The following is a 25,378-nucleotide window of genomic DNA, read 5'->3' on the forward strand; positions in this document are numbered from 1 at the left end:
TATCTATCTATCTATCTATCTATCTATCTATCATCTATCTATCTATCTATCTATCTATCTATCTATCTATCTATCTATCTGGCTTGGGTTCCATGCTTTTTGACTTGTAATGGGGCATTTACTGCTCCACCTCAGGCAGCAAAATATCTTAGGGTTGGCCCAATTGCAGCACTCTCCACAAATTCAATTGCTTTCAGAGCCAAGAAACTAGAAATGGCAGGCTGACTGAATTTACAAGTAGCTCCATGTTTGAAATGGCTCCGCTTCACCATTTAAATGATCTCATATGCTGTGGGAAAGTTGATAGTGCCTGCCTTCCTCACATTAGGGAGGTGAGGAAACGCTAGGAAGGTTCCTTCAGCATGCCAATAGCATAGCCAAGAGATAAACCCTTCCTAAGACTCTTCCTATCGCCACCGTTTGCCCCCTAGAATGGAAATTTGAATTCTCAGTCTCAAATGTAGACTTCAAATTCTGAATATTCATTTCCACATTTGAAAGAACCCATTTCTAATTTAAACTTTATGCTCCAGATTGCTATTGGTGGGAGAACCAAGTTTGCAATTGCTAAGCAACACAATAAAAGATTTCTTTAAGGTTATCCCCTCCCATCAGGCACGATTCCCTTAAGCTGTGTTTTCAGATATTATGGTTTGGAAAATTGATAGGAAAACCAAGTAAGATTTATTTAGGAAGCACTAGCATTTTAAAGGGAGAAAAATGAAGAGTAATTAATGGTTTCCATCTGGACAGAGCATTTCTTCTCTTAATATTTAAATAGCTATAAATATTGAAGATAATCCTCTTTATATCTGGGTTTCCATTTAAGGGCACTCTTCCTCCTATATGACAATTAGCAAAAGAATTGCAGTGACCTCTGTAGAACCACTCTGGTTTGAAATTAATGTCACATCAGTGACTGTTTCACTTTTTTGCAGCTTTATTTAAACAAAAAGCTTTGATGCAAGCTAGTTTTATTTCCCAAATGTGAAGGATTTCCCCATCATCTAAACTCTACTTCCTTCATAACCCTTGTTCCTCTGTAGGTAGAAAATTGCTTTTGACTAAAACAAAACAAGCAAAAATAGTTTTTGGTCACCTGGGGTGCTTCTTAGATGAGGCGTTTAGCATGCATTCACCCTGCCTCATTTACGGAATTTTACAGTGGGGAGTGGGGATGTTTCCAGATATCATCATCTTCATCTTGTAACCCTTCCATGTTTTCCAACTGCTTCTTCTTGGCTTGGCTTTCCACAAATCTATCCATCACGGAGAAGGCTCCACAGCTGCACGATGTACTTTGATTGCTAATGCTAGGCACCCTTCGTCTCGAAGCACCCATGGTGTGTGAGAGTTTTTCCATTGACCTCTGCGAACAACACAGTTGGACACTCAGCATGAGCTAGAAAAATGAGGGAGAGAAAGAGAGAGATCAAGCCGTACTGTGCTGTCTCTTTCATGATGTTCATGTATATCAGGGTGACAAACCTTTTTCAGCTTGACAGCTACAGTTGCTCATGTGTAACCTTCCGGGAGGCACATGTCACCGATGAGCACGGTCAAAGCCAAAAGAGTGCAGGCCCAAATAATATTTCCTCTTCTCTCTATCCCTATCACTTTCTTTCCCCTCCTCTTCCTCTCTCTTCCCCATCTCTTGCTCCCCTTATCTCTCTCGCTCTCTCTCCCCTCCTCTTTCTTTCTCTCTGTCATGCCCCTATTTGAGAAGTCCTCTTCAGAGGAGGAGCTGGAAGCCCCAGAGGCCCAGGACGCCCCAGACCAGGGACCACCACCACCAGGAACCACAGGAGCCTGAGCCCTTGGGGGAGGTGATCGCAGGGCCAGGAGAGGCTGAGGCTGAGCAGCCCCCTGACCCCGGGGAGCACCGTCGCCTCAAACGACAGGCTAGTAGGGTTCCTGTGCAACAAAGTGCTCGCCTGCAGAAAAGGTGTCTTCAGGAGAAAGGGACTCCTCAGGAGTAGGGCTGTGAAAGGAGAGCTTTGATGACTGCAGGTGAGCTCTGGGTGGGGTCCAGCAGCCTTCAGGCTTAAGCCTGCATTAGAAATCAGCCAGCATTGGAACAATGTTGGTCCACCCACCTTGTGTCGTGTTTCCTGGGCAGTGCCTCTGCCTGATACCCAGTTTCTTGACCTTTGGACTGCCTAATGACTCTGCTCTTGGACTATGTAACATACTGACTGTTTACCCGTGTTTTGACCTCTTGCCTGTTCTTTGTCTGCCCTCCTTTTATCTGCCTGCCCTCCTGTGCTCTGACCTCAGCTTGGAAATTGACCATTGCTATTGTAATCTGAACTGCAGTGAGAGTCAGTTACTGCCAGAACAGGACACTCTCTATATTTCTTTTTCTCTTCCACCTCTTCTTTCTGTCTTTCTCTTGCACTATCTCTCCTTATTTTTGTCTCCCTCTCTCTATTTTTCTCTCTTCCCACCCTTTTCTCTCTTCCCCCATCCCCACCATGCTCAAGTGCAGCAATTAGCCTTTGGAAAAGGTGCCCTTCACACAAAGCTGGCCTTTTTTCAAACATGGATTACCATGCAGGGGGCTGGGATGAGGAGGGAGGCTGGGTCCAAGGGCTGCCTGGGCCACATCCAGTCCACAGGCCAGAGGTTTCCTAGCCCTGATGTATATGAGCATCAGGTCATCAGAGGACATGCTCCTGGTGGTTCCATCTGTGGCCTGATAGGAGCCCACCAGAAGAGTGTGGGGGCCCTCTTTCTTTGGCACTCCCTGCCCCTGGGGGGTCAGGCAGGTGCCAACACTGTGTTGTTTCTGACGTCTCCTGAAAACAGCCCTATTCCAGGAAGCATTCCTTAACCGACCAGCCATGGTATTTATTGGCATTTTGTTTTGTTTTTAAAAGTATAATTTTAATGGTGTTTTAATCTTTGCATCTTTTACTCTTTTACTTCTTTCAGATATGGAGCAGTATACAAATTTTGTAAATAAAGTACACCTCTTCATAACTACACAGATACTTGATGCTTGCTGAGAGTGAGACCATGTCTGGGAGAATTCCCCGCCCCCCCCCCCCCAAGAGAACTCCCATCATGTAATCAAATTCAACATATAATGGACGCTTCTCTTAGAAAAGCTGGTTTCATGGTGTCAAGTTCTGCTCTGGTCAGAGAATGGCCTGGTTCAGACATCAGGCTAAACCATGCTGCTTAACCACAAAATGGTTAATGGAATGCATTCCGTTAACGCTTTTGTGGTTAAGCAGCATGGTTTAGCGTGTTGTCTGAACGGGGCCATAGACTCTGGCATTCAGGCCATGTGTTCCTGTGCCAGTTTTCTGTGGCTGTGAAAATGTAGCATTGAACGGTCATTTCATTGGTCATCCTTCCTGAATGAGATTAATCAGATGAGGTGGGAAAGACTTGCTTAGTGGCAATTAAGATCCTGCATTAATCCAAGCTCTATAATGTAGTTTTTGTCTGATTTTTGGAATACGTACATAGTAGTAGTCAAATTTTGCATAAACAAAGTTGTTTCAAGTTCAATTATCAGTGTTTAAATCTACTGTGAATCAATGCATAGGCAGTCTGACTGACCCCACACGAATATGCACAGAACAGAAGGGTAGTTCCCCATGGGAGGGAGATCAGAGATTACAGTGGGGATTCCCTCCAGTGGAGATACCTGAAAGAATCCCAGAAAGCTGTTTGGTTCAGGTTGGGTAGCCCAGCAGGCTGGATGAAGCCTTTGGGCTATGGGTTCTGCATCCCTGCTGTAGATACTTTTAAGAGGGCAGAAGAGATGGGGAGAATTTCTGGAATGCAGTTCTCTGGGGAGGCCAGGGGTAACCATGGGAGCATTCCAGTTCCTCTTGTCCCATTGCAAATCTCAGCAGAAATTTTGTGGTTACAATGAGCACTGACAATACACAAATAAAATGCTATGAGTGAACCATAGCCAAGTGGAGTATAGGGGAGGGTAAACTAGGGGCTGACATGGGAGAACTGAACTTCAAAAAAATGAAGATTGGGAATCCATTGAAACAAGACCTCACATTGCTGTAAGGGTTGCCTAGATGGGAACATTGTCCCATGTGTCGTGGCTTCTACTGTCACTGATGCATCTGGCAAACATTTCCCAACTACACACCAGTCCACATTATAGGAGCCTTCTAAAGATCTGGAATCTCTTCTTCACAGGGGTTCCTGAAGGAAAACCCATAACCACTGAAACAATATAAGTTTGCGGTGGTAGACAGAGAGAGCTTTCTATTTGCTCCCTGTCAAGTCTTACTGGTATGTGAAGAGTTTACATTCAGTCTTTGATGTCTTTTGAAATCCCAGTGAGATACCGTGGAAGTGGTGGTTCCCCTCTTTATTCAAGGGGTATATTACCAAAGGCTTATGCTATGCTTTAAAATGGTGTTTTACGTGCATGGGCATAGCTTAGAGGATTAGAACAGCCAACAGCCACCACTTCAGAAAATGATACTATCACACCATGTTTCGCTGTAAGCAGATGCCCAGCTGTCCTGTGCATTCCTAAAATGGATATAGAATCACTGATCTGCTTACTGGCTACAACTTGTTCCCAATATATCTCTGTGAGTTTCTGTAACAGGCAGATATATTTGGATTAAAGCTGGGTTTACAAAGCTAGAAGGAAGATATTCCTGAGTGTGAGAAGCCGAAGCGGGAAGCTTTTAATTGTTTATCCCGATGAATTTGACATTGCAAGAAAACCTGGCTTGGCACATCCATGTTCCCCCCACCCACCCCCTTTCCTCTGTCGCCCATTAAAGCCTGGGAAGCGAGCTGCAGAGAAATCATTATATCTCTGTGTTTATTTGTCTTATTTATGCACCCTTCTAAAGCAGTGTATGGTTAAATTGCTCTCAAAGGTATAATTATAATAGGGATACGTATGGCAGAGTCTTCTGATCTCTAGCAGTTGATAAGATAGTTCAGGCTCCAGCCTGTTCCTTGCAGTAGGAGTTGCAGATGGACTCAAGGGCTGGATGATGGAAAAGCTCTTCCATGGATCAGCGTCAGTCCAAGTTCCACTTAAGGCCGCACCACTCCTACCTTTTTTTTAAGCGGGCAACTAAACATGTGACAAGTTCGAATGGGACAAGCATGTGTTTGCAAAAACACTTGTATCGCACAAATATGTACATCGGAGAGGTGGGTTGACTGCAGCTCCTTGTTGAGTGTAAACTCAGTGGAAAACCCCATTGGCTGCTACTTAAGGTATGAAATGGCCCAAAGAAATAAGTCACTGGAGGCGGTAATGCTGGAAGTTCTGATCCAAACTGTTAGGAAGGCACCAGGTTGGGGGAGGCTGAAGTAAACCAACCTATGGGTCCAGGACAAGGGCAAAATTACACGGTGAATTTCTTTTCAAGGGAATATAGATCTGCTGCTGCACGTTTCTAATGATATGCACATCAGGATATGTACGATATGAACGTCACAGAGATGAAAGTGAGATATTCTAACTAAGGGGCAAAGTGGGCTTGCATATTAATTGTGCCAATGGAATTAATGTGCAGGGGAGGTTCTGTTCTGCAAATAGCAGCCATGTCGAAATCCTGAGGACCATGAGAGTGGGGAGTGGACGTTGTCATGGGGCATGTCTACACCATGCCTTACCCCGGGGATCATCCCGGGACTATCCCTGTGGATCCACATGATACACAGGAATGATCCCAGGGGCAGGGAGGGATGATCCCTCCATTTCCCCAGGATAACTGGGACGGCTTTTAGCCTGATTTTTCTCACGGTCTCAGGATTGTCCTGAGACCACAGGAGGTGTGGGCAGCCATCCCAGCTTCATCCTGCCTCCTTGTGAGTAAACGCAAGGAGCCGGGAATCAGGCATGGGACACAGAGCTCTTCAGGAACCTCGTGCCCATCAGTGGGGCAGGGGTGGAGCAGGATTGGATGGTGTGTGGGTTTTTTTTTTAAAAAAAAAACTTACTTTTGCATTGGAGCACACGTGTGCTCATCTTCAGTAAAAACAAAAAACAAAATGGCGGCCGCAACATCCCTCGTTCCTCCCGGGATGTCATGTGTGCGTCTGTCCAAAGGGGAGGATCCCACGAGCAGAATATCATGAGATCCTCCCCCCTTCCTCCCCTGGTCTAGACATGCCCATGGACAGATCGTCACCTGATCATGTTGGATCTTAAGGCAGCCTACGTGTAACTCCCACAAGGGTGGGGAACAATTTTGTATGACCCTCCCCTGGAGATTGATAAATCCGAATGGTTTCCTGACCTCTTTGGGGGAGATTCATGCAGTTTTAGCCAACAGTCCTGCCAAGGCCTTGATCACCTCTTGGAATGAGGGGGTGACCCAAACCGTTGATATGATTGTTCCTGAACTTTCCCCATAGGAGTGAATGGCAGCCATTCATTTCTACATGGGTCCCTTGCAGTATATGAATTTGAGTGTTTGGGAGGGAGAGGGCAGATTTTGTCCCCTCTCAACTGTGTCCACTGAAGCCCATTTATTTTAACCTATGGAGCTCTGTGCGAGAATTGAATCTGCCCCTAACTTCATCATTTCTCTCTCTCTGGCTTCTCTCTGGCTTCCTGGCATCAGAGTGTGATGGAACCCTAGAAACTGACTTCATATTTGTTCCTTTTTGTTGATAGTTGCTTTGGTTGTTTTAGGGCAGCCATCTCCAACTGGTGCCCTCCATATGTGTTGGACTACAGCCCCCAGGGAGAATGCTGGGAGTTGCAGTCCAAAACACCCGGAAGGCACCAGGCTGGGGAGGGCAGTTGGGAAAGAATGGTGTGCAGCACCTTGGGTAAGGACCATCTCTTTGATTCATCTGCTGTTTTCAGATGGGCACACTGGTTGCAAATAGCCCAGCTTCCTTGCTCTCATATCGACGATGCCCAGCAATGCCCAGTAATAAAAAAATGTTGCCCAAGTTCAGGCAAAATGTCACAGTACTTCCATAAATCCCAGTGGATAAACTGTAATCCCTACATTTTCTCTCTCTTAATCACATGGTGGGGTTTTGGACATAACAGTTGCTCTCTGTTCCTATTTGCAGAGGAGTTTGTAAAAGCCTTATAAGCCGTGGTTAATACTTACTAGCCTCATGCTCTTTAAAAAAATTTAAAAAGCAAATCTATTGGTCTGATTTTTCTCTCTCCTTTCTTTCCCCCTAGGTCATAGCCAACACTGTTGCCAAGTTAGTATTAAACAGTGTGTCAGTGTTACATGCTTGGCCATTTCCCCCTTTCTTGGGGGTAGCATGATGACCTGCTTGATTCTGCTGTGTGTGCTTGTGTGGAATGCACTTTAAAAGAGCTCATTGGTATGGCAGGCTTAAAATGCTACTGGTGCATTCCAACAGTGGTTCTTCTGTTCAAAGAATATCCATAAACCTCCTCCTTACGTATCAGGCATTTCATTTGGATGTTTCTGTGAATGTATTACTTTGTGTGGAAAGGCTTTTTGTGTCGACACAAAACATTTGCCAGAAGACCTCCGTGCACCTGTAGTGGCTGCCAGAGAGCTTCCGTGTGCCTGTAGAGGCTGCAAGGTCTGATAGCTAGTCTAGGCATCTGGAGTATCTCCTTCCAGCCTATGGTGAGTGGGCGGCAATGGCTTTCGCCTTGCGGGGAGCATTGCTGTCTGGGTTGACAGGAGGTTTACCAACCATGGATGCTTGTAGTGGCTGTCAAAACCAGCGGCTTGTAGTGGCTGTCAAAACCAGCGGCCATTACAGGGGTGTGTGGAGGCTTCTATTCATGAAGTAGCTTGTTAAGAAGCTAACAAGTGAACTGGCTCAAAGTCAAGCGTTCCTGTAAATGTACATTTTTAGTTTGTGGTGCATGTTGATGTGCTCATGTCATGGTGGGTTTCTGCTCCTTCAGAGTATCTATGCATGCACTGTCTTGCTTGAATCGTGGTATCTACCTTTATAAGTGTCTTTCCCTATTGAATAAGCAGATATCTCTAAAGTTTCTCAGCCCTTTGACAGTTCTTAGGAAGGGAAAGATTCCACTGGTGCTGCTTCTCCTGTCACACTGCTGTGATATGAAGAAAAACAACGGTTGAGTGTTGCTCTAACTTCCTGTCTTTTGAAAGGATGGGGACCTTGTCCTTTTTGACATCTCTGCTTCCGCATACTGTGGCTGTTCGTGTTTTCAGTGTTTCTGCATGGCAGACTTTCAGCAAAGATATCTCACCAAATGCCATTGGAGGAAGTAAGAACTGGCTGCTTCTGAGATCATTTGTGACACAGAAAGTCTCAAGTCAAGTCAAGTCAAGTGAACGCCCTATGAAAGCTGCAAGCCCATGGAGCGTAAAGCCCATTGAACCTATGCCTAAGTAAATATGCTTGGGATTGGGCTTCAAGCACCATAACCAATTGAGGGAACAAGGTTCTTTGACCCCAATTCATGTTTCCTCCTTGGGGACAGGAGCACATTTTAGAAATTAATACACCAGAAGGACTGCCCACTGCAACTTCCTACTGACTTTCTGTGAGTGCTGCAAGCCCACTTAATGGCATAATTGCTCTGTAAATGGAAGGAGCTTCTGTGAATGGAAGGAGAGGGGCACTCTTGAAAGAGGTTCTTCCATACATGCAACTTTCTTTCCATTCATAGAGTGCCTATTTTCGGTCGCACTCACTGTTTGTTTATGGGAATAGCTCCAATAGATTCATGTGAGGCCAGCCCTTCCAATCAACAACCAGCTTTCTTCTAATTTTCTGTCTCTGGGTGCTTCCAGATGAGGCTTCCATTCTGCAATCCCCTGCCTCATTCACATAATTTTAATTGGGGGGGGGGGTGTTCCCACATGCCATTGTCTTTCATTTGTAACTCTTTCATGTCTTCCTATCACTGCTTCCATCTTTTTTGTTCACACACACACACACACACACACGGAGGAAAGACAGACTAGCTGCACCACAATGTCTTTCGATCAGTAGGGCAAGGAGCCATCCATTCCGGAAGCAACCTTTACTAGAGATATGAGCCAAAAGCTAGGATTTAATTCCTGTCTTCCATATCAAACTGTTGTGATGGGCAAAGGACTGCAGATTTATTTATTTATTTTATTTATTTATTTATTACATTTTTATACCGCCCAATAGCCGAAGCTCTCTGGGCGGTTCACAAAAATTAAAACCATCATAAAACAACCAACAAGTTAAAAATACAAATACAAAATACAATATAAAAAGCACAACCAGGATAAAACCACGCAGCAAAATTGATATAAGGTTAAAATACAGAGTTAAAACAGTATAATTTAAATTTAAGTTAAAATTAAGTGTTAAAATACTGAGTGAATAAAAAGGTCTTCAGCTGGCGACGAAAGGAGTACAGTGTAGGCGCCAGGCGGACCTCTCTGGGGAGCTCATTCCACAACCGGGGTGCCACAGCGGAGAAAGCCCTCCTCCTAGTAGCCACCTGCCTCACTTCCTTTGGCAGGGGCTCATGGAGAAGGGCCCCTGTAGATGATCTTAAGATCCGGGTAGGTACATATGGGAGGAGGCGTTCCTTCAAATAACCTGGCCCCAAACCGTTTAGGGCTTTAAATGTCAATACCAGCACTTTGAATCGGGCCCGGACCTGGACTGGCAGCCAATGAAGTTGTAAAAGGACTGGCGTAATGTGATCTCGCCAGCCAGTCCCTGTTAGTAAACGGGCTGCCCTGTTTTGTACCAGCTGAAGCTTCCGGACCGTTTTCAAAGGCAGCCCCACGTATAAGGCATTGCAGTAATCCAAACGAGAGGTTATCAGAGCATGGATAACTGTAGCTAGGCTATCACTGTCCAGATTTGGTTCACAGAATATTAACTGAGGGATTTCAGGTTATCCTAAAGTACTGTAAGAGCTTACAGCACCATGTACATTGATGGTACTATATAAATAAATAAATAAATAAATAAATAAATAAATAATAATGTGTGGAAAGGCACACTTCTGTGATTGTGCGCCTTTCCACACAGTCACAGAAACTGTACTTAAACCCCATTTCATCCTTTGCATGGTGACTCCCGCAAGCCCTCACCCAATACCAATAATGCAATAACCCACCCATATAAAATGGATGGGGAGACAGTCTTGCTGCAGGGGCAACACTGTCCTGCTATTCATCACATTGAAAACACACACACACAAATATCCATATGGATATGCAGTCCAACACAAGAGAGAAGGAGAGTGCAAAATCTTTACTCAAAAATTAAACATCCAGTTCACAAAATGGAAGGAGATTGTAGGAGGGAGAAGGGAGTCCTTGTTCTTCTTCACCATCTCAATATATTGCTAGGTGGGTGTAGCAGCCTGGAGTTGCACAGTGCACAGAACACAACCAATGGACAGTTTTGAAGTTAATGCAAGGATGCAATCATCCAGAGGCAGGAGTTGTGTTGTTTATCCCCAGTTGTACTATGGACACTATCCAATGGCTGTGCATGATGCATGCACCACTAAATTCCCAACAGCAATCACAACCGCCACGGATGTGAAATCTGAGAGAAGAAACTCAGGCCTTAGCTAGATGGGCCTTTATCCTGGGGCGATCCCTGGGATCATCCCTGTGCATCCACATGACGCACAGGGGATCCCGGGAATGGGGAGGGATGATGCCTCCCTTGCCCCAGGATCTCGCCCTCCACTTTAGGCCTGGTTTTTCCGCAGTCTCGGGCTGAGCCCAAGACCACGGAACATGTGGCCAGGCGTTGCGGTTTGTACCAGCTCCTCGCAGTTCCTCGCAAGGACCCGGGACCCACACACGGGGCGCAGACCTCCTCAGGAGCTCTGCGCCCATCGGGGATGGGGGGAGCGGGGAAATTTTATTTATTTTTTAAAAAAGGACTTACCTTTTGCACACGAGTGCTTGTGCTTTCCTGTCTCTTTAAAATAAATGGTGGGTACGACGCCTCTCCCTATGAGGTCATCGCGCACCGTGTGTGAACAGAGGCCTCAGTTTCTCAGATACAAAATATAGCACTTTTGTGTGTTGGGATATTGCAATCTCTCTTCCACAAAAGTGCAAGCTCAAGGGAAGAATCTCTACCGTGCGTGAATGATTCAAATGTATGCATTTATTTCACCAAAACCCGATTGCATGGAAAGTCCCTTATTGGGAGCATCAATGATTCATGATTTTCTTTTCCTAGTTACAAGGACCTCGACTGCATTCCTACTGTTTCTGCTGCTTCTGTAATGCTTGTTCTCATTGAAAGTTGTCCGCTCAAACATTACATCTCTGTGTGTGTGTGTCTCTGTGTGTGGTGTCTTTGGATGCTCCGCTGCCCTCACATCTCCCATTCCTTTTCACCATCACCTCTCTGTCCTTTTCTTCCTTCTTCCCTTCACTTTCTGAACCCTCACTTTCCTCATCCCAGCACGGAGTACGTGGAGCGTTTCAACCCCAACGTCCTGAAGGATTCTGCACTGTCGACGCACAAACCCATTGAGGTGAAAGGGCCTGGTGGGAAAGCCACCATCATCCATGCCCAGTATAACACCCCAATCAGTATGTATTCTCAAGATGCTATCATGGATGCCATTGCTGGCCAGGCTCAGGCCCAGGGCGGTGAACTCGCTGGGTAAGACGATTTCCTTAGTGTCTTATCATTTCCTCACTGCATGGTACACAGTCTCCTTCTCCTCCTTCTCCAATGGTTTTGAGCAATCCTTTTGAGTGCTGTACTGTGGAATGGGGTGATGGAATGAATCAGTCAAGGACACTGGATGGAAGGGGATTCTTGACATTATTGAACTAGAATTTTCTGTCTGAGTTCCAAAATGCAAAACCACTCTTTTCAACCCAAATAAAGGACTGAAGGACAACATCCTAGTTTTTAAAAAAATGTTTTTCATTTTAAAAACCTTAAGAAATAAAAATCTTAAGAATAAAAACCGGGAGGGCCAGGGTGTCTGGTGGATACCCAGGGAGGTACCATGTTGGAAGTGCAAGGTCATACTTTCACCTAATTCCATACCAATTATGATGGTCGATGTGTGGACAGGACTGGGTTTGCTACCAAATCCTTCTAACATAATGTACAGGGGCTGTGAGACCAGGGTTAACAACCAGTGCGACAAAAACTGCTAAAAAAATCCCAGGCAGCTGAGTAGAAAAATGTGAGCCTGGGGAAAACGATCCATTTCCTCCTCCCAGGTACCCATGCTGTACTTTAAATCACATAAACCTGTCTCACTTTTTAGGGCAGGACTGGGCAACCCAGTGGCCTCCAGATGTTTTGCATTACAACTCCCATAATCCCTGACCATTGGCCATGCTGACTGGGCCTGATGGGAGTAGGGTGACCATATGGAAAGGAGGACAGGGCTCCTGTATCTTTAACAGTTGAATATAAAAGAAATTTCAGCAGGTGTCATTTGTGCACATGAAATTCCTGGTGAAATTCCCTCTTCATCACAACAGTTAAAGTTGCAAGAGCCCTGCCCTCCTTTGGGTCTGGCCACGCTAGGCAGGGCTCCTGCAGCTTTAACTTCATGATGTAGAGGGAATTTCAGGTACTGCATGCCTACAAATGACACCTGCTGAAATTCCCTTTTCTATGTAACTATTAAAGATACAGGAGCCCTGTCCTCCTTTCGATATGGTCACCCTAGATGGAAGTCTTAGTCCAATACATCTGGATGGCATCAGGTTGCCTACCCCTGTTACAGTTGCACCTCTAGGCCTTTGATCGTATAACCGGCTGGTGAGCAGCAAAGGCTATTTCCACTTAAGTCCTATTACAAGCACTGGAATAGGACACCATCACAACAAAATGAAATTGTGCTAATTTTAATCAGAATTAGCCACACAACTAACTTGTGCTGGATTGTACCTCTAACTTTCAAAGTGACTCATACTGAGCCAAATGGTTTGTATCCAATGCCAGCATGAGTACAAGGAAAATCCTCCACCTCCTCCTTACTGCAGCCCTCTGTGCCATCCAAAAAGCTTCTCATGAGGTTCAGGAGACCTTCAGGAAGGCCCCGGAGTGTGTAACTTGGAGCTGTAGTTGGCTGTTGGGACAATCAGGCAAAGTCATCCTTACATCTGTGCTGGCATTGGGTACAACCCAGTGCCCCTGGGCACCCCGTCAAGACATTGCTCTTGCATGACTTCTGTTTTACTTCCATTAATTTCACATAGAAAACATTCTGCCATCATTTGTGCTCATTATGAGTACAGGGCTAAGCTGCAGTCATTAAAGGGAATCTGCCAATTTAATCTTTCCACTTGTTTTTGGATGCATATTTGCTTTGGGCCAAACTGTGTGAACTTTCTTGTGAGCTTTTAAATCACCCATTGATGTCAGTTGTTCGAACTAGTTATTGGTTAAATTTCTTTGCTATTGGTTACATCTTGGTTAAAGGTGTAGACATTTAAAACCATATCTACTGTAGACTGTTGTGAGAGTGAGCTAGTGGTTTTCTCCACTACAGCTCCCTGGACTGAGGCTCGGACTGTTAAACTGGTATAAAACAGTTATCTAAGTTTGTACTGTAAATATGTCCTGCCTGATATATTGCTTTCTCTTTAAGCAAAATTATTCTGGCCTCTTCATAAGATCATTATCTTCCATTTCTCTCTGATCACCTCTTTTTTGAAACCTCCAGTTATGCTACTGTTATCCATACTTCTTAACTGGCCTTCACTTTCCAATATCTCTCCTGCCCATCACGTAGCTCAGTTCAAAATATTCAAAATTCTGCAGGGGGGAATTATTCAGAATAACGCAGGACACATCATCCATTTTTATGGGTGAAAAAGAAGAAGAAAACTTCTACATACATTTGTTATTCCCATAAGGCAGACTTTGGGTCATCTTTGGATAGAGTATGAAGCCAAGGATGCCTTTTCAACAGTGAATCAAGTTTCATGGAGCATGTAAGATGGTGTCATTAAAAAAAAAGGATAATGCTTCTTAAAATTGGAAGCAAAGTTTTTCAGCTATTTATTCATTTTTAATCAGCCAAGTTTATTCCTGATAAGAAAAAAGAGAGATTACAGTCAATATCACAGAACACTGTAAAATATGATAAATAATGTGGTACATATCATTGCATAGCCTAGATTTTAGTTAGTACATTTAGTTAATACATTACTCATTATTTATTTATTTATTGTTCTGCTAGCAAAATCTGCTAGCGCAATCACCCCCTCCTTACTATAATAATAGTACAATACATATTACAATACACAATATGTACACCAATCAATAAGACTTCCTTGCTCTCAATCACTTAAATCAGTTGTTTATAATTGCTAGTAATAAAGATAGTTCTTTGCACAAATGAAAAGGCCCACTGCCTTCAGTTGAATTAATTTTGGTTGTCAAAAACTTCACAAAACCCCATGATCCCCCTTTTATTCTTGATATGGGAGAAGGAGGACTTACATGGGTCCAGAATGTGGGCCATGTAATGATATAACTTTAACTTGCCTTCTCTCTCTCTCTTTTTTTCATTTTCATTTTTTTTATTTTTTATTTTTTATTTTTTTGGACATTTGGGTACCATATAACCGGAATGGGAGAGGAAGCAGAGTTCTCACTGGTATTCTAAAGAGAATGGAGGTTGCTAAAGCTCACGTTCCATTTTTGCATAGACATTATGTCACCCTTGGATAATGATTTTAAAACTTAACACTAACGCTGCTTTCTGAAAACCATTTTTTTTCTCCCAAGGATAATCGAAAGCCTTGATATTTCTCAGAGAAGGGTTTGTTTTGTTCTTTAGTTATTAGCTGATTGCCACGATCCGAAGCGTGGCTTATGCGTATATTACGAGCCTTGTATTAACAGCACTGTTCTTATAAGTGGGTAAATTGGTTTCTACCAAAGTGAGTAAATCAAGGCCCTCCAAAGATCTGCCTTCCTATCTGTATAGATATAAGTGTTGATTGACATGGACAAGACGTTCATGCACACCCCAATGTACATTTAGTTGCATATTGTCCAATGCTTCCCCTGCATAGTCCAGATGGGAAGAGAACAACCCTGTTTTCTCTCGATGTGTAAGGGAATGAGCATCCTCATATACTTTCCAGAGTCACTGCACAGAACTTCCCCCCTTGCATTACTAGGACACAACATTTACCTGTGCATGACTATCATATATACCCTGAATACATTTTCATTCCTTGTTAATATGCAACATCTGTGTAGCTTTTACAGAGTGCTGGATAGCTGCCTGCACCGATCAGGGTATCAGTCTCAGTTGTACAACTCCAGTACCTCAACTGAAGTTGTATTCAATATATGGGTATGTCCTCTGCTATGTATATGAGCTCTTTTACTATGGCTTTGTGTGTGAATTAGGAAACTTTGAATGTACTCAAGGATGGACAGCAACAGTGCTACTATACCTTTAACAACCTGCCTAGGGGTGATAACCCGCAAGCTTATTCTGATGTGTTAATTTATTCCCTTGTGCTCCTTTTTATTGATAATCCTCTCTTCTCTCTTTCTCCCCCCCCTCCTTTGTACATTCCTTTTGGGTTTTCGTTAATTTCTCATACTAATGTTGCTCTGTTGTGCACATCCCAACTCTCCATAATGGTGGACCCCAAATACTCAATGCTCTTTCATGGGTTTTTCACCGTATGACAGTGAATCTCCATTGGCGTAAGTAGATTTATATTTCCAACTCTATAGATCAAAAGAAGTGCAAAGTATAAACTTACCTTCTTCTTTTACATTTGGGCCACTTCTTTCAAATTTTATAGATTTTTAGAGGCATTTAACAGGTATCAACACTAAACTAAGTGATGCAAAGCAATCTGGCAAGAGTTAAAACACTTTCACTGTTGAGCCATCCAACGTCTTCATGTGTTTGGGGAGTGTGCATGTTCTTTTCCTAGCTTCCGCCATTCTGAAAATGTCATGTATAATATGGGTGCGCCACAAGCAGATGCCTGATTTGCACAACCTCCACCTTTTTGTGTGGGAAGAATTGTGTGAACTGGGCATCTGGATGGTTGGGTGTGCATATGGAGCACCCACACGATACATTGACATCATCTGTGTAGTGAAGAGGAAGGGAGCATGCTCACTTTCCCCAGCAATTTAGTTAACCCAGTTAATGTCTGAACTGGGCTCACATTTTGGGGATGGCACTGCAGTGGTATCTGCCACAGAGCTGATCACACTAGATCAAACTGTTGGCTCACCATTCTCTTGTCCCACAGCACAATGGTTCTTCAGAAGGAGCTTGCGAAAAAAAGCTCCAAATAGAATTGCGGAGTTTTCTATTGGCAGTGGAAGAAGCATGTCTACACCAAATTAAGCTTCGTTGACTTTAAAGGGATTTACTTCTTTGTTCTTATGGCTGCAAACTTAGAGTAATGTACACAAGCAACAGAATCATGTGGTACGGCTCATTCTGGACAGTAGCACTTTAGGTTGCAGGTGTCGACTGCATGCTAGATGATCTGTCATTTTAAAACAACAACAACCACTGCCTAGAATGTCAAGGGGAAAGAACTGGGCTAGACTGATCTCTAGCATGGAAAGGGGGCTCCCCCCTGCCCCCTTAGGCAGCTTTCATCCATGCAATTTCCAAGCTGCTGTCTGAAGTGATACAGCTTCTGGGAAGATGGGTCGTGTGATTCTGTTATTCATCTGGTTCGACTCTCTTTGGAAAATAGATTAAAACAACAACACGGCTTCAATCCAGGCAAAAGTGGTGTTAATGTCACATTGTCAAATGTTGACTTTCCTCAAATCCAGGTGGTTCAAATGCAAATTCAGCATTTTTTGGTTAATATCAGCTGCATTTTTTTGTTATGAAGTAAGCCAAGTTATTTGCAGGTAAATTGATTTTCATGGATTTAGTTTTTTTTTAATGTATTTTTCTTGCATTTACATCACTCCTTTCTTCTATCACAAACCCCAAGATGGTGTGCATAGGATTCCCAGGCAATCTGACTTCAGCACCTGGCTGCAATATGTGCTGCCAGACCATGCTGTGTGGGGCCTAATTTTGCTACCTGTCTTTCCAAGTCTGTGTGGCTTTTTGTGTAGAAAAGTCCATTTTTGTATCAAATGGTGAGGACTGAGCCCAAGAAGTGATGATGAAGTCTTCAAATATGAAGCTCTAGGGTCGCACTCAGATGATCATACAGGAATACAAGCCCTGGTGCTGTAGTTTAAAGCTGGTCCCCCACCCCAGATATTTTAGACTACAATTCCCATTATCCCTAGCCAGCATAGTCATTGGGGATGATCAGAGTTGTAGTCTAGCTCAGCGGTCCCCAACCTTTTTGGCACCAGGGACCGATTTTGCGGAAGACAATTTTTCCACGGACCGGGGGGGGGGGAGTTGAGGGGATGGTTTGGGGAAGCCCCACCCACCCTCCCACTCCAGCGTCCTGGCTTCGCTTCGGCTGGGTGGGTGCCTAGCCGAAGCGAAGCCAGGACGCTGGGGCGGGCGGCTTCGGAATGGCGTGCCCGGAAGTCGCTCTCCCAGAGGGGCTTCCGGTCGGGCGCACCATTCCGAAGCCGCCCCACCCGCACCCCAGTGTCCTGGCTTCGCTTCAGCTGGGCAGGTGAGATGGCGGCCCATGCCCAGGTACGCTGGGGTGGGGGTGAAAGCAGCTCACCTGCGCAGCCCAGTTCCTAACAGGCCATGGACCCATACCAGTCCGTGGTCCGGGGGTTGGGGACCCGTGGTCTCATCTGGAAGGCACCAGCTTTCAGAAGGCTTCTCTAAGGCATGCCTAGATCCTTGAAGGGGCAGTATCACAGGGCAAGCAATGATTCTGAAACAGACGCTAGATAAGCAAAGCTCAGAGGGACATTACTATCAGTAACAATGTTAGCAATGGGAATTAATTGCCATCTTGGCATAAAGCAGGAGCAATTCCTTTTGAAGTCAACAGTGTTTGGCAAGCATAGAAGAAGATGGAACCAGGACCACACACCGGGATAATCTTGAGGTTACCGGGTTTCATTCAGTTCACTCTGAATTCTCTGCACCTAAACATGCGTACTTGGAAGAAAGCCCAAATGGAATATTGACTGGCTCTAGCTTCCAGGTAAAGCGTGTTTAGGACCACAGCCTAAACACCAGTGATTTCAGTGGGGCTTGGAACATTCCTATCTTTTTCTACATTGTGCTGGTGGTGGTGTTGCTGTTGCTGCTGTTTTTGAAAGTTAGAAAAACTATTGAAATATGCTGGATAACCAAGGAAAACGTGCATCTGAATTCATACAGGAGCTACTCATAACCTTGGGTGCGAGGGAGGAGACAGTTCCATCTCTACTGTTCATGTTTCTTTCTTTTTTCTTAAAAAAAATAATTTTAATAAAACAATTAAAAAATAATATATCAAGAACCAATAGTTAGTGACAATACAGTTTTTGTACTTTTTTTAAAAAAAAATGTGTCATGATATTTAAATGAAATCTCTTTGTAAAATCTTACCTTATGTTTCTGGCTTCTAAGTTTGAAAGAGATCCTCACTGCTGAATTATATGTGACACAAATGACAATTTATAACCATTGTGTAAGGGAAGTGAATTCCACAGATGAACTGAGGCAGTAAATCTGCAATCCTATAAACATTTATCTTGGAGCAAGTCCCATTGAATCCAATGTGGCTTACTTTGAAATAGACATGTATAGGATTGTACTCTAAAATATCCTCAAACATATTCAAATTCTCTTTGAATACATTTAATGGCAAGATAAATATTACAGCCCCTTGATTTCTGTCTCATGACGGATGATGGTTTCGGTGATTAGATCTCTAGTTTAAAAGTTAATGATATGATTATCCTGTGGGGCCTTATTCTGAAAACCTTTCTTGGGTTTTATTTGGGCCAATTTGGGTTGGGATGGATAAAAGAAGGCACTTCTTCACAGAGCACACCATTACAATATTCAGTAGTGCAAGGTCATGGCCGTTAGCTTGGACAGCTTTAAAGGAGGATTCGATACATTCATGGAGTAGAAGTCTATCAGCAGCTATTAGCTATGCAAGCTAAAACAGTACCCTCAATGTTCAGAGCTACTATACTGCAAGACTGTGAGATGGCGGGGATAAATGGTGGAGGGAAGGCTATCACATTTATGATCTGCTTATGAGTGTCCTGGGACATCTGTCTTGTCACTGTGGGAAATGGAATTCTAGACCAGAAGGGCTTTGGCCTGATCCAGCAAGGTTCCAGTAAAGGGGCTGGAGGGAACTTCAATCCACCAAATGTTGTTAGATTACAGTTCCCCTCTTCCCTGCCAATTGGCTGTGCTGTCTAGGGCTGATGGGTGTTTGAATCCAACAACATTTGGAGGGTCAAAGTTCCCCACCCACCCTGCTCTACTACACGGAGCACTGAATACTTTGAGTGGGAGGTTGGGAGCAATATGGATTCTTGTTCCAAGATGTTTGTTTGATAACATTTTCCATTCTGATATCTGTTGGGTTATATGTGACCCAATTTATGATAATATGAATAGTAGAGTGCCCATCCCTGTTAATTCAAGCTATCCACTTCAGACCACAATATCCATGTTGATGACCACTTATATGCCCAACATGATAAAGGACGTATTTTTTAAAAAAATCCCTTTAATTCCTTCAAGGTGCAGCAATCAGAGGTGTTACAGCATCAGGCATAACATAGTAAGAAATAATCATGGTTGGTGAACTGCCTCTAATAGGCATTTGCTATACTAGCAAATAATTACTCAAATGGAACATATAAATTGCTACATACAGCATGAGGCTGTGATGCCATTGTAGGCAGATAAACCAACACAAAAGTTGAGACTCTTTTGTTCAATCACATGAAATTGAGGGGGGGGGGGAAATACTTGTGTACACACAAGTGGATAAGATTGTAGGATGAAGGCCAAACAATGTTTGGATTCAGAATGCCCATATACCCAATTTCTTCGATTCTAAGATGCACTCCCCCCCCCCATATAAACATCTCTAAAAATGAGGTGCATCTTAGAATCGCGGGTGTGTCAGGTTTTTTTTTCCTGTTGGTGGTACTGAAATTAGTGTGCATCTTACAATCGATGGTGTCTTACAATCGAAGAAATACGGTATCTAGTCAATCAGAATATAGTAACAGATCTGTAGCAAAATGACAATGGTAGAAGGTGGATCATAGAGAATTGAGTAGACAATAGTATATAGGTCTGTTGACCACTTCAACCAAGCCTCTATAATTACTTAGCCAACTGTGTTTTAATGACCCCCTCTCTGCTTATCATTCAGTCTATCCCTTTGGGAATCCATCATGATATAAGAGCAAAACCACTCAAGTTAGAAGATTTGCCAAAATTTACTAGTAATCTAGATGTGGCCTTCAAGCTATTGCTGTCAGGTTTATTGTTCAATACCCACAGCAATGTTTATCGCTTCTCCGTGTAAAACTTACTAGGCAGTTGCTGATATAGCAACAACAACAAGAAAAGTGCTTCATAATCCATGGAGAATATAGCTCATGTGCAACATGGCATTAGGTCCAAAGGCTGCAGGGCCAATCTACATATGTAGAAAAAAAAATACATTGAATGGAGTTCCTGGGACTCTACCGTTGTGGTGGCTACATGAATAGGATCTACAGTGGTGGCCAAAATTGTGGACACTTCTAGAAATTTTCATGTTTTGCAACTTTGCATGCTTATAGAAAATGTTGTTTCACAAAATTCAAATGTTTATATATCAATTGAAAGAGAATTTAATGCTGAATTCAATACAAAAAATAGAATGCAAATATCTGCAGTATAAAAAAAGTTATGCTTACTTTAGTCTAGAAACAAACACAGGTGTGATTGAGTGAAGAAGCGGATTGGAATTGCAATCCCTACTGGCCAATCACAGTCCTTGTTCTGGGGACCAGTCACATGGCAGTAGCTGCGATACATCGTGATTCAAGTTGGGGAAAGTCAGTTTTGCTGTTTGTTCTGTAACTTAAGCGCAATTGGAGATTGTGTAACTATTTGAAGTATTTCTCAAATTAAAAGTGTACGTACGTACTTCATAAATAGAGCAGTGGCACCAAAGAGAAGGGTTGATTGGACACCCAGGAAAAGAAGCAGGATTGTTGTATTACGTGAATCAGGTCTTTCAATTGATATACGTATAAACATTTCAATTTCGTGAAACAGAATATTTTCTATAAGCATGCAAAGTTGCAAAACATGAAAATTTCAAAAAGTGTCCACAATTTCGGCCACCGCTGTACATGGAGATGCTGGTTCATGCAGGCAGTGCCTCCATGTGATTCCTCCTGGACTGCAAGCCTGCTGCCAGCAGACCCATAAACTATCACAAGTGATACACTGGAATCATGAGTGATCCCATGCTGAGTGATCCATAATTCTTTATAAATGGTTTATCTGATAATCCCAGTATTTTTGGATAATTGCAGGCCACTTGAATAAATGGCCTATTTTGAGTAGATTGCCTTGATGCTGTAATATGGATTAGTCCATGTGCCGGCCATTTCTAAAAAGTAGATGGCAATGCTGTTGAGAGGACGATGATGATCCATCCTCATCCTCATCCTGAAAACAGATGCAGGTTAGAATTCTTTCTCTTCTCCAATCAGTCATGCCAAACTTACCATTACCAAAAGAAAACCACCTTGTTCAATATAAACTAGGGATCTGCAGACAAATGGAAGGAAGGGTTTTGGGGGAGGGCGGGCAGAAGCAGCGTTAGCTATTTTACAGCGCACCTCTTTCTGCATTGCAGTAGCCTCCCCGTTAAAGATCCTCATGTAGACAGTGCCTCTCCCGTGTATCAGGCTGTACTTAAAACTCAGAGCAAGCCTGAAGATGAGCTCGATGATTGGAGCCGCCGTTCTTCCCACTTGCAGTCCAAGTCCTTCCGCATCCTGGCTCAGATGACAGGAACTGAGTACAGTAAGTCAGACTGGGAAGCCCCAGTTCACGTCTTTGATGGAATTCTTTCTCTCTCTCTTCCCTCTTTTATACACCAACCGTCAATGCTCGTATAGATCTTCTCTAGTGTACACTAATATCCTAGGTCTCCATCCATGAGAGGAACCCTTTAATCTCATTGGAATTGTGATCCTTACTCATTTATAATGAGCATTCAGCCAAGTAAAGCTCGTCCTGGAGCAGTTTTCTCTATTATTATTTCCCCCAAAGCGTATTTCACTAATTTAATTTAGAGTTGAAAGTTTGTCACATGAAGAAAGGAACTGGAATTGTGTTTTTATTCATTCAAAAGTGTTTTATAACAAAACTTAAACAACTATTAGATTAACTGAGTTAAGGAAATTGAATAAATAACCAGAAAATGTGTTAGGCAGCCAGAAAAGTCACTGTGAGGAAAGCACGCCAAGGCCCAGTGAAAAAAAGAGGCGTTTTTACCATCCTTAAAGAAGGAAAACAAAGATGAACAATTACTTCTGTCCGGAGGGTGTTTGTTTCATTGCCCTGGGGCCATAGCTATAAAGTCCCTGTTTCTAGCAGTAGACGCTCACAATTTGCAGAGGGATGCCACTCACTTTGAGAGGGTCTCTTGGGCAAGATGTCCTCCATCATTTCCTCAGCACAGGCCTGCAAGACCTCACCCTCAGGAGGCAAGCAAAGCCCTCCCGTAAACTTATGAGAGTGGAGGTAGGCACCAGCAAGAGGCAGCACTGAGAGGCGGAGTGCTAGACTGGCTGGACATCTGGAGCATTTACTCTCATAATGCCTCTGGATCCTGATGTAACATCGTAGAGTGGCACTATCTTGTGGGTGGGGCCCAGAGGCATTGTGGGAGAATTAAGATAGCAGCAGTGGCTCCAGTCACCTGGCCTGGCACTCTTCTCAGAGCTGGCCTCTTTTAAAACATTTTTACAATAAAGAATTAAAGGGATGTTAATGTCAGCTGTGGTGAGCTTCCCGGAGTGCTTGGCTTCTTGGTATTTGTTCGAGGGTGCCATGTGACAATGTGAGGGGTGAGTTTCCCTGAATCAGGCAGAGATCTGCTCAATTTTCCTCCCCCAGCAGTCCCCTGCACTCATCCCACATTGTTCAAAAGATTTTGGGTCATTGCAAATAGCTGCAGGACAGAAGAGAGGATGGGAAATGTTCCTCATGAACTTTCTTAAGTTAACTCATCTTAGGAACCAAGGGATAAAGTTGGATGTCATCACTCCAGAGCTCCAGAAAACTTCTCCCAATGGCTTCATCTAGATCAGTGGTGGGCAACTTGTGACCCTCCAGGTGTTTTGATTGGCAACTCCCATAATCTTTCATCATTGACTATGCTAAATAGAGAGTTGTGAGACAAAGCATCTGGAAGGCCACAAGTTATCCACCCCTGATCTAGGTATTAAATACAACTGAAGCCTATGCAAAACCACGTGCCAACTCCCAAGGGGCCTAAATAATCTTTCCAGTACCCCACCCCCCAGGTCAGACTGGACACAATGGAATAAAAACATTGCAGAGCAATCCCTAACATCATGGGCTGATGCTACAGATTGTCCAGGAGAACAGGGATGGGTGAACATGCAGTGTTCAAACTTGTTGAGGTCATCGAAATTCCTTCTCAAAGCTCAGTTTGCCTCATTCGCATTCCCGAATTCAAGCATCTTTTCAAAGTGTGCATTTTCCCAATTGAAAATGTGCATTTCCCCCATAGGATAAAAGTGTGAACATCCAGATGGGGGAATGTGCATTTGCACAAGTGAGCACTTGTGAACGTGAACACAAATTTGGGAAATTGTGAAAATTACCTGAGAATTGAATTCCTTTTTGCAATCAGGTTTGCAAACATGACATGTCTTCAAGTTTTGCAAACCAAAACAAAATTCTCCTATATCCCTACCAGGGGGGGAGGGGCTGCATAACAGCAGCTTTTGTTACCAACAAGATCAGTATGACTGTATTCTCACCTTTGATCTCTGGGTCTAGATCATCCAGTAAGACTGGAAGGATAATATGCAAAATCAAAAAAACACTTTCAACTGAACGTGCTGATTGAATGCACGTTCCAAAGCAAGAAAAAGTCCCCAAATTTCAGATTAAAGAGGAATACAATAAAGTTGCAGAGTATGTTTTTTCTTCTTTTTTTAAACATCTCCTTTTATCTCAAAGGTGTTTTTTTCTATCTGATTATTAGGACCAAGATAAAAAACCAACAAATTTATTAGCACTCTAATTATTAAAAGTGAGGATCAAAATGGCATATAAATGGGAAGTTCTAAACAGCCCTTTAACTTGAAGCTTGAGCTAAATGAATTTGGAATGCACTTTATGCATTAAAATTAACATTTTAACAGGATTTTAGAAAGGAAGAAAAATTAGAAATATATTTTCGATATTATATTTCAGTATAGTTGAAATCAACTATTAGAAATTATCATCACAACAATTTGTTTTCAGAAACTGCAGTGAAGAAACACAAAATCATATTTGCATTATTTCCACATCTAGAAACTTAGTTTATTGCCTATTATTTTTCTAATTATTAAACATTTTCCTGCACCATGATGTACCAATTAAAGGGTCAAACTACAGCTATTGTTGGAGATTCAGGACTGGAACTCCCAGCTTCTTTCATTAAAAGCAGGCATGTGGGGGGTAGCATTTAGATTGGAGACCCAGCACAGGGTAGGAGATTAAACTCCCCCCCCCCAGCACTGCTATTAGCCACAGATATGACAGAATACAGGTATAATATATACCTGTATGTTTTCTCCTCCATTTCTAAAAGCAGCCTTGGGAATATGTTTTCCACTGGCAAATTGATGCAAGGAGGAAGGAAAGAAGACATTGGGGAATCCAATTATGAATCTCTTACATCACACTTCTCCAACCTGGAGCTCTCCAGATGTATTGAACTACATTTCCCATCACCCCCAGCCAACATGGTCATGGCTAGGGATAATAGGAGTTGTAGTCCAACATATGGAAGGCACCGGGTTGGGGAAGGCTGTCCTGCGTAATATGTAGTTTGGTCCTGAGGAAACCTGAACTACCCCTCACCTCTCCTTGTAGTTACATTGTGAGCTCCACCCAGTCGTCTTGTTTTTCCGCCCCACCTCTAACAGAGTTAATTTCTCACCTGCAGTGCAAGATCCAGATGAAGATGCCCTGAGGAGATCAAGGTAGGCAACTAGCAGCAAACACTATGGCCTTCTCTTTAGCAATAACCAACACTTAGTGCTCTAAACTGGCATTAATTTGAACATGATAAACATTAGATTTTTTTTTCTTTATGAGCCTACTACATTTACTCAAACCACTAAAAACAAAAATAAAAAGTGCTGTTGCCTTAACAAGAAGCTCCAGGTTGAAAAGATGACAAAGCAGCATCATTTTAGCGGCCGTGCTCAGTCCTGGCCAAGTCGTTGCATGAGGAATTCCCTTCTTGTTTGCAACGGGATGACTATGTGCGACGGACTCAACATGGCC

General features: G+C 43.3%; 1 protein-coding gene across 9 annotated transcripts in view; it reads left to right on the forward strand.

Annotated features, from left to right (window-relative positions):
* Nucleotides 1-25,378, forward strand: part of LDB3 (LIM domain binding 3) — a 145,865-nt gene that overhangs the window by 88,473 nt on the left and 32,014 nt on the right. For 8 of the 9 annotated variants that reach the window (XM_063133120.1, XM_063133121.1, XM_063133122.1 and 5 more), the window contains exons 4-5: nucleotides 7,160-7,182; nucleotides 11,365-11,568. In XM_063133120.1, coding sequence (XP_062989190.1) covers nucleotides 7,160-7,182; nucleotides 11,365-11,568 — 227 coding nt within the window. Of the gene's footprint in view, nucleotides 1-7,159; nucleotides 7,183-11,364; nucleotides 11,569-15,594; nucleotides 15,610-21,695; nucleotides 21,866-25,034; nucleotides 25,072-25,378 lie in introns of all 9 variants that reach the window. The other variant, XM_063133129.1, reaches the window with a different exon arrangement.

The sequence above is a fragment of the Elgaria multicarinata genome, chromosome 8 (assembly GCF_023053635.1).
Source record: "Elgaria multicarinata webbii isolate HBS135686 ecotype San Diego chromosome 8, rElgMul1.1.pri, whole genome shotgun sequence".
NCBI classification, from domain to species: domain Eukaryota; kingdom Metazoa; phylum Chordata; class Lepidosauria; order Squamata; family Anguidae; genus Elgaria; species Elgaria multicarinata.